We start from the raw sequence: 10,155 nt of genomic DNA, 5'->3' as shown, positions 1-10,155 counted from the left end.
GAAACTTAAGACACAACACCGCACCCTAAACCACGTTTTATGCCTAACACGACAACATCCTTCAAGTAAACACTGTATAACCCTACTTATACAGTGTTTACTTGTCAGCTGTTGTGTTGACAATATGACATTATGCTCATTTTATACAATACTGTGAAATAATATTTCCCAGCCTTCTGGATTTCTTTCTTTTTGTATATTTTTCACTCTTACATGTTTCAGATCATCAAATATGCTTTAATATTAGACAAAGATAACCAGAGTAGTGCCGAAGTATCTCGATCAGATTTAATTCCAGATTTTGACAAGGCTGCTCCAAAACTCTCATTGTGTTTTTTGGAGCCATTAAGAGGTGGACTTGCTGGTGTATTTTGGATCATTGTTCTTCTGTATAACCCAAGTCCATGTGCAAGTGCATGGACTGATGGCCAGACATTCTCCTTCTGGATTTTCTGGCAGAGTTGTAATGAGATAAGACCTTCCAGAAGTTCCTTAGGTGTTGTTCTGGTTCTTTTATGATGACATGGTTGAGTCATCGATTCGGCGAATTCTGGTAATTTGCCCAATTCCTGGGAAGATGCACTACTGTCCCAAGTTTTCTCTATCTGTGGATGTCGGCTCTCACTGTGGTTCAATGGAGTCCCAAACCTTAGAAATGGCATTGTGAACATTTCCAGACTGATAGATGGCAATGACTTTGTTTCGCCTGCGTCTTTGAGTTTCTGTAGCTCCTTAATAAATGAAATCATCGTTTAATAACTGCATTTTGTGTTCACTCAGGTTATCTTTTTAACATTAAAATCTGTTTGATTTTCTGAAACACTTAAGTGTGAGGAATGTGCAAAAAGATAAGAATTCAGGAATGGGGCAAAGATTTTTTCACAGCACTGTATACATCTTTTTATTTTCAGGCTTTCAGAAAATGGTCCATACAGACCAATCATGCCTTACATTGTCAGTGTTGCTCATGTTTTTTTTTTTAAGGGAAAATTGCCAAGCCAACACTACAAACTAAAACGAACCTGTTATGCCCATTCTACAGATACACACAGCAAAGCAGAGACCCACGTCCTCCCACCAGCCAAAATGCCCTCACACAATAAGTCCATGGTGAGAGTTAGTCAACTCAGATAGTGAATGAAAATTTAAAAATTTAAATGTAAGGTGAAGGTCATTTTTTTCCAATGAGAGAATTTGCTATATTCTGCAATGGAAATCCTCCATTGTGGATCCATCGCTGAAGATCCAGAGAAGAATTAGCCAGTATGCAGTGGACGAGAGACCTAATTGTACCCAAACAGGTTTCCCCCCCCCCCCCCCAAAAAAAAGGTGAATCTCATCCCAGATACATGAAAGCTCCAGGTTCTGTGTCACATTTCATTACAAAGAGGGGGGTTGATTTTTCAGCTTGCTCCACAGCAGTGGTGTCTAATGTAATCTGTGGATTATTTTAAACAATGCTCATCTTTAAATCAAAGAAGCATAAAGTAGGTGTAGCAGGTTGTGCATTTTCTTGGGATAATCTTGCCACTGTAGTCATGGTCACAGGATGATGTGGGAAGAACTGCTTTAAACACTCTAATGAATCAGTAGGCGGCACAGTGTTTTTCTTTTGTGTTCCACCTCGTATTAAAGATGATCATGCTTACTGGACAAACTCACTGGAATTTATGTCTTTTAGCAACAACATTAAAACCATCTGCCTACGAATGTGTGGTTTCCTCACATGCCAAAACAGGTCTGTCCAAACAGGGTACTGACAAAGAACCTCTGGGCTTGCAGGTTTTTTGCTGTGGCCATTACCTTCAGGGACTGGGATGTGCCCGGTCTTCAACAGCATTTAGACGGGTGGTACATCAAACTAAATGTTGTTACAAAGTAAGATCCATATGAATTGCACTGTAAGAAAATCATCAGTGTTACTCATTTTACCTTTATTGTGTTTTAATGTAGGAACTAACATGTGTTAATGTTATTGCTACTGCATTATCTTACCATCTTTGGCATCCAATATTGAACTTGAGCTTTATTATGTTAAAAAATCATAAGGCTAAAGCATGAGAGATGGTGCTATGAAATGTCTATGGTATAGTTTACATTTTTTCCATCAGCTGGAAGGAGAAAGTGTTGCTGCCTGGCGCTCAAGGACACTTAGGTGAGGAGAAACACATAATTTTGGCAGTAACTCCCACGACATCACTACTGATCACTGCCATTGTGCAACTTACATAATAATAATAATTAAAGAAAAAACATTCAAGGACACAAAGATAAGAAGAGAAACAACTGTACTGCAAAATCACTGCATTTTATTGTATTTTTTTGGAGTTTTTAGGTTGATTTTTTTTAAAGACGTTTGAAACATTTGTGATGGCATCATTGCTGTTATAGCCTCTAAAAGACCTTGAATAACCAAAGTGCTAGAATAGTTATATTTCAATGGCTTCACTCTGTTAGTAAGAATTGTACATCAAAAAATCTGCTCAGGTGAAAACACATATCAAAGAAAATTAACAAAATTGATACTTCAACCATATCAAAGTATCCTCTACCCCCTGATTGACATAGTAGTACAAGGGGATGTGGTACAGCACCCTATCTGACTTCCTTTAATACTCCCACCCAAAAAAACTGAAAAAAAAAAGTTACATAGTTTTCATGTCCACAGCATAGACATCAGCATACTGAGCCATCGCAGCAGTAGAACACCACACTTTAACTACATGGGCATCTAATGAAAACTGATACATAAATTCCTAATGTCATGTAAAGTGTGTAAAATAAAACTTTGTCAGTGAGCTAGTGAAAACAATTCTATTCGACACTGCATATACAGACTCTCAAGCCTAAAGAGATCACACAGTTTCAGAGTTAAAACACAATTTATTTAATGCTTAAATAACTGGTTCTGACCATCCAGTGTTTTGTCATACAATATGCTATTTGGAGCTACAATCAAACAATGTCTTTATGTGTCCTTAATGTGAGTAGGTTTTAAATTAAGGAAATACTTCACCAAAGAATCCAAAGTGAAATGCCCCAGTTTTCCTTTAATACCACAGCAGCCATTAGAAAACCAAACTGAAACACTGCTAAATGTTTACAAACAGTCTTACAGTGTACAGAGACTCCTAAACCTTATAGCCAATATGCACAATACAAGTATAATTTTACAGCGAGCCAGCCTACTAGCATTTACATTCTGATTACTTCGTTCCTGTAGCAGAAGCTGCCCTCCAGTTTTACACAGACAGACAAGACATCACATCCTCAAGAAGCTAGAGATTTTTTTTCATCCTCACCCCAACATGATAAAAGCTTTAATGGTATCCTTTTTCAATTTGAAATATAAAATCGGTGACAAACGTCAGGGCTATATGTGTATAGTGATAAAGGGATTCATTTGAATACAGTGTTTTGCAAACCTGTAAAAATTGTAATTAAAATAATGTGAACAGCATGCATGAAAATATGAGTACTCTGAAAGGCTCCTTTTTTTTTGCAGGATTAGATCCATTCCCACTTTGGGAATTACAGAAATTAGATTTTTTTCTGGAAATTTCTTCTGTTAAAATCAAACCAGCTTTTTCATGTACAAACATTATACCTGTTCTAGTAATTAATTATACAAGAACCCGTGAAGTTACACTCAAATCTTTAAAAGTGAAATCGTTTCAGTAAATTTTGAAAGCACTTGACAAGGTCACTCTCCTCAGTGCGTTCGCAACCAGCAACTTGTCCATTCGATTTAAAAGAATTATACACATTATAATTTTATATACAGGAAAAAAAGCTTTTGTGTTAGTTGTGTTTAAGTTTTAAAAAGGAAGGAAAAAAACCCCCAAACAATTTACATCCTGACAACAATGGGTTCAAGAAAAAACTATAAGGCGAGTGTTGAAGTTGGATTAGAAGTGTCCATTCGATTTTTCTTGTGTGTGTTATTGTGTCTACCTCATTCTTTTCACCCACCATGTGCATTGAGCTCTTGTGCCATCTTTGGTCACAGTTGCACCTGTGTGGTTGTCAGTAATGGAGTCTCTGTCGTTTTTCGCAACAAACGACGCTCCTCCAAAAAGCTCTCACAACACCAGTGGACCGATGGCACGTATTGTTTCACACAAAACAGGAAGCAGGATCATTGTCCACTGGTCCACCACAGTCAGAAAGTGAGAACTTCTTGGTCCTTTAATTGACAGGGAGTGAGTTTTTCATGCTCATGCGCAAGTCAGAAGGGTTGACTCCTTTCATGTGAAAGCCATTTATTTAGAGCAGATAGTGGCACACTGGACCTTGCTTTAAGTCCTCGAACCTGAAGTCTTAGCCCTCTGAACACTTGTTCCCAGGAAACGTTGAACTTGGTTCCTCTGTATCTGGAAGACAAAACAGTACGTTGCATATTGCAGCACATTTACTGTCACCCTCTTGAAGCTCATACAATACATTACAACTGACAGTGCATTGCCTAATATTGAGTATTAAACTGAATTCAAAGGGTGTAACGTGTACAATGTTTTTCTTAAGTGTTTCATTCCTTTGTATGACAAAATGACAACACATTAACAAGACCTGATGGTACGTGGGTTGTTATGGTGACCTCTGTTACCATAGAAACTCTTTGGCAGACTTCATGGCAGTGCCATCCCATTTCTGCGCAGATGGAATGATTCACCGCAAACATACGGGTGAGCAGCAGTAGGGATTAACAGTCTGGCCAGTGGGATAACAAACTCTTTTTGGATGGGACAAAGCTGTTGTGAGTTGGGGATTTAGTGGACAAAGAAAAGGCGTGGAGGGTTTTAGCGGGGCAATATAATGCTGAGGTGTGTAGTGACCCTCAGCCCTGTTCCCTTTGTAAATGTTTTCTATTCATTCACACTGAGGGAACGCAGAGGACAGAAAATCTGCCAGGGGATAACCAAGCTCATGCCAGTTTCTTCTTTGCTTTGAGTTTGAACTATCTGACTAAATTGATGATTTCATTTACTTTAATACTGTGGATACAGGCATCTCATGTGCAGCACTGTGCAAACGTTTGAGCAGCTTCAGAGGTTCCCAAATGTGATGCTGTAGAGTATGTAAAGTATAGTATTTATTGAGAGTATGTAAAAAAAATTGCTAGTTTTCTTCAGGATCATTCTCCTTTTGCATGATTTGAGCCAAGCTTTTGACTCTAGGGTATACAGAGACTCTGGTATACAGAGTTCATGGTCAACCCAATGACTGTAAGGTGCCCAGGTCCTGTGCCTGCAAAACAAATCCAAATCACCCCCCTTCCGCTTTGACAGCTGGTATCAAGTGTTAGTACTGATGTGCTGCTTTTGATTTTTGCCAAATATGGGTCTGTGCAATACAACCAAACATCTCCACTTTGGTCTTGACTGTCCAAAGGACATTGCACATTAAGTCTTTCTGGTTTCTTCAGATGCAACAACCTAAACTGTGGTGTCCTGTTCTGTTTAGACAAGACAGGCTTTCTCTTAATGGCACATCCAACTTACTTATGATCAATTGATCAACTGCATTTGATTAGCAGCAACTGGCTGCTATTTACCTTCTTCCTTCTTTCAAAAGCAGTACAGGTGTACTTTGTTTTTCACAGGACTGTATCTCTCGACAATACATATTTATATTTGACTATTAAAAAAAGAAACAAACAAAATCTGCTATTTACTTCTAAAAAGAACTAGCTTAATAGTAAAACGTGGTTACACTGAACACGACTGATTACTTTGTACTACATTTATTAATAAATAAAAGGTATAGGTTAATTGACAGGTAGGTTACTTTTGGTGCCTAAAATGATAGTTTGCTCTGTTCAAAGTTTAAAATCTGTAAAGCCTAGAAATAAAAACACAGAATACACTAATACAAAAGTGAAGGCATTAGGTGGTACTAGGTGCTATTGAATGCACCTGACTTCAGTTAGTGGGAAGTCAGTGAACAACAATGGATATGTACAACATGTACAGTAGTTAAAGCCTGGGGACTATGATGACTGTGTTAAGGTGAGAAAGTAAACTATGGTACCTGGAAGAGAGTAACCATCCCTATGAGTGGTGCTTTTTATCCCCTGATCTTCTATCATCTTTCCGCCTGCTATTCCTTGACCCCTCTCCATGCTGGAAAACACACATAGAAGTATACATAAGACATGGTATTCTTATCTTCTCATAGAAAAAGACACAAAAAACCCCACTGCAACCAAAAACACACCTGAAACATCAAAATAAGAGAAAGAAGAAGCAAAACTCAAATGTTAGTAATAGCATCATCGCAAGAGTTATAATTAGGACTTAAACCACACACCAAGTAGACACCTGGAAAAAGAATAATTATGCCATTATGGACAGAGCTGGAAACAAAAGGAGCTGATTGAGTTTCCTTAGCACTCATTAGTCATACTCTTGACTAATTGGCTAAATGCTTTAAAAGACCATTATAAAAGACCATTAGCACCACACAGTCAGGAGAACTGCAGTCAGCATCTTCTTTGTTATGCAAACAATACAGACACCACACACTGTTAAAACACAACATGCAAGGTTGCAGTTCATATGATATTTGTATATATTTGCCCACTATGGAGATAATAGTCATCTCAAACCAGTCAATCCAGTGTTAACAAGAATTAACTTCACTGAATTCACTGGAGGAAAAGATGATTAAATCTAATTGACTCCCTCCCTCTTTGACTTAAAGCTGCACCTTTTACCACGTGTTACTTTCTTAATCTCAATTTCGCTCTTAACACGTCACTTAAATAATCTTAAAGGTTCAAAAGAGCCTTTAATTTTCAAAGTGAGACTCAGAATTGTGGCCCGTGACTGCAAATTTCTTATTTAGATGAGTTATAATGTTATTTTCTTTTGTTTCAGACCCACTGTGATTCACTGTCATATGCAGCTTTAAGCCTAAAAATTGTATTTGCTGTTAACCTCCCACCCAAGTAGTTCTTAGAACTACTGATGTCTTGTGACAGGAGAATAACAGCATATCAAAGGAATCCCATCTAGATGGTAGATTAATTGGATCTTCATGCGACCTCTGATGCATCTTCTTGCAGAATGGGACTGTGGTGAAGGTCTTTGTGCCACCTGTCACCTCCTTGGTTTTCTGGTGTGGGAGTAGACACCCGGCGAATAACCTTCCTTATGACCTGCTCAAGGCAGAAGAAAAGATCTGATGGTGCCTGATTGTATAAAAACACCATCCCTATGATGGGTATTATTTCAGAGCTGGATAGGAAATGGGAATTAAAGTATACATTACTTTTCTACTGATGAGGTTACCATCTTGGTCCATATAGTGTTCCTCTGTCATGGTCTCACCTGGGATATTCTTTGCTTCTTCTCCCTGTAGGTATTTGTGGTTAGCACGTGAATAAAAGCTTGCCAACTTCCTGAGCACTTCACACACGATTAAAAATAATCCATCACCATCACCACACTGAAACAAAACACCAGTGAGAATAAGAACCCTGACAGAAAGAGGATGGATTAGTTTTCATTTATGAACTGTGACAGGGTCAGTAGAGCTTGTAAACAAACATATGCACAGTCATATCTAGACACACACATACACACAAATAGAATAAACCACCATTATACCAAGCAAGACTATTACGTATCACAGCAGACTGACCAGTCTAAACCAAACCAAACCACGACCCAGCTCAGCACCTGCTTCAGGCTTTCAGTGTACCTTTAAAATTAGACGGCGTCTGAAGATTCTGGTGGTTACTGTCTGTTCTTCCTCTGAACCGGAATCTACACTAACTCGCTGTGGAGGGAGGTTTTATACAAACGTTACACAACAGAGGGAGTCAAGTGGAAAAAAGAAACACATGAGTAGGACAGTTACAGGTTGAAACATTTTTGTTGTTGTCCTTTATGCACCTCAACTCCATAGTTGGCTGAATCAGGAAAGACAACTTTAGAATAATAGAGAAGTTTAGTTTTCTTTAGCGTAAGATGTGCTATGTATTTCTCCTGTAGAAATAGAAGGCAGTATAGGACTTTAGTACAGAAAATAAACAAAGATTTCATCCCTCATTGTTACAGGTACAACAGTCTTTAGTATTACCTGGACTTTTTTCTCTGACATTAGTGTTCCCTCCTCTTTTCTGCCATTTGATGATTCAGATGAGCCGTCCTGAGGTGAGTGCTTTGAGTTGTCGCCGTTCTGTCGGGACCTCCCTGATTCTCCTCTAGATGAGGAGGTGATGGAGTCACTAGAGTTCTCTTGGCTGTTGGAAAAACAAACAAAACAACACACCAAATAAGTGGTCTGAGAGATTGTTATTTTGTGATTCTATTTGAGCATTGTACTTTAAAAAAAAAAAAGATTTTACCTTTCTCGTCTGTCGAGCAAGTCTGAGCTGACACTGCGTCCTGGCGTTGGTGGTTCCACATTGACACTGGATGAATCGCTGTGCCAACCTGAAAGTGAACAAAGGTCTTGTTCTGCATGTTCAACGTGATCACAAATCTCCTGAATCCTGGACTTGGTCATCTCTTCGTTCTCCTCCTTTTCCTCTGAGCCACCTTTGTTCTTCACCTCCTCCAACAAAGACCCTAATGCTTCTTCTTTGATCTCTTTATCCTCCTCCTCCTCCTCCTCATCATCTTCTTCATTGGGCTGAAGTTCCTCAAGTGCCTCATCCCAGGCCTGAGGGGAGAGGCGGACTACAGTCTGGTCCTCGACGTCCTGTTGTGATGTACTGCAAATATCCTTTTCACTGCCACACAACGTCGAATCCTTAAACTGCATATCTTCATGTGTATCATCTATTCTATCACCCTTACAGAAAACTTTCTCAGCGTCTCCATCAACTTTTCTGCTATCTGCTTCAAATGTGGCACAAGCTTTTTCCATTTCATGCCCATTTCCTGGCAGGTCATACTGCTCGTTTAACAGCTGTACATCTCTCACCACTTCCATAACATAGGCTGTCCCCTCATTCCCGTCATGAATATTATCCTGCTGGTTACTCACTAAATCTTTCTCTTCCTCTTCAAACCCCTCTTTCTGTTCCACCAAATTTTCCTCTGTTAGTTTAGACCTATCTTTTGTTATCATCTCACATTTTCTTTCCACATTTTCAATTAAGTCTCGCTCTACCCACTTTTCCACTAATGCACTTCCCTCTTCCAACTCTGCTGCAGCCACTTCAACAACCTTCCCTAATTCTTCTGTCACTTCCTTTTCACCTCTTTTCAAACAAACATCCTGTTTTACCCCATTAAAGGGATCCAGCTGCACTCTTCCATCTCCAATTTGTGCTCTCTCTGGTGATGAAGGGGTTATCGATGAAATTGATGATAATGAAGGGGAAGATGTGGAGTATGCCATATCAACATCTAATTCACACATCGTGGGAAAGGACCGTGACCTGGGCCTGTGGATCGGCTCCATTTCTTGAAAAGATCGGTCCTCCTCCTCGCTCAATAGCAGCTGATCATTCAGGGCAATGTGGGGCTTTCTGGGCTTATAGGGAATAGGATCAGGAAGTTCAAATACTGGGACAGATAGGGTGAGCTCACAGGGTCTAGGGGGGCTCCTAGGGGGGCTTTCTGGCTCTCTGTTACTGGGCTCTAACTCTGGACTCCAAGGCAAGGGCTGAGGCTGGGTGTCAGCAAGCAAAGGTGTGTCTGGTTCTGGGTAATGGTGCTGTTGTTGGTGGTGTGCAAGGGAAGGATTGGGAGTGACGGGGAGGTCAGACTCCAGGAAGTAGGGATCAGAGTGCAGTGTTGCGGGGGACTGCAGCTCCACTAGAATGCTCTGATAATCTGTAGGTGACAGGATGAAAAATGTACAGACATACACACACCAAAGCATAACACAAACAATTTAACACCCGAAAACACACCATAACACCACATGACATGGACAATGGCACAGAGAATGAAATGTAAAGCATGTATCCAGACAACCGTTACCTAGGATGATTATATAAGGATACATTTAACCCTTTAAAGCCTGAAGCATGAACTAATTGCCAGAATTTTTTTTTTAATGGAGCATTTATTGAACCTTCTAACAATTTAAAAATTGTCAGAAGGTTTGTGTTTTTTTATTTTCATGACTATTTAAATTATAGATTCTCACTGAAGGCATCAACACTATGAATGAACACACATTCATAGGCTATTA

The 10,155-nt window shown here is 39.4% G+C and overlaps 1 protein-coding gene across 30 annotated transcripts in view; it reads right to left on the bottom strand.

Annotated features, from left to right (window-relative positions):
• Positions 1-2,289: 2,289 nt before the first annotated feature.
• The window catches only part of LOC120714768 (ankyrin-3-like), a 116,589-nt gene continuing 108,723 nt past the window's right edge, over positions 2,290-10,155 (bottom strand). For 25 of the 30 annotated variants that reach the window (XM_040001164.1, XM_040001155.1, XM_040001167.1 and 22 more), the window contains 7 exons: positions 8,354-9,791; positions 8,086-8,248; positions 7,705-7,782; positions 7,273-7,356; positions 7,046-7,159; positions 6,031-6,122; positions 2,290-4,373 (listed from right to left, as the gene is read on the bottom strand). In XM_040001164.1, coding sequence (XP_039857098.1) covers positions 6,051-6,122; positions 7,046-7,159; positions 7,273-7,356; positions 7,705-7,782; positions 8,086-8,248; positions 8,354-9,791 — 1,949 coding nt within the window. In that variant the 3' untranslated portion in view covers positions 2,290-4,373; positions 6,031-6,050. The remainder of the gene's footprint in view (positions 4,374-6,030; positions 6,123-7,045; positions 7,160-7,272; positions 7,357-7,704; positions 7,783-8,085; positions 8,249-8,353; positions 9,792-10,155) is intronic. The other 5 variants (XM_040001181.1, XM_040001182.1, XM_040001187.1 and 2 more) reach the window with 3 other exon arrangements.

Source organism: Simochromis diagramma, unplaced genomic scaffold (genome assembly GCF_900408965.1).
Source record: "Simochromis diagramma unplaced genomic scaffold, fSimDia1.1 OVJJ01000421.1, whole genome shotgun sequence".
Taxonomy (NCBI): domain Eukaryota; kingdom Metazoa; phylum Chordata; class Actinopteri; order Cichliformes; family Cichlidae; genus Simochromis; species Simochromis diagramma.
This window is presented reverse-complemented; position numbering and strand designations above follow the sequence as displayed.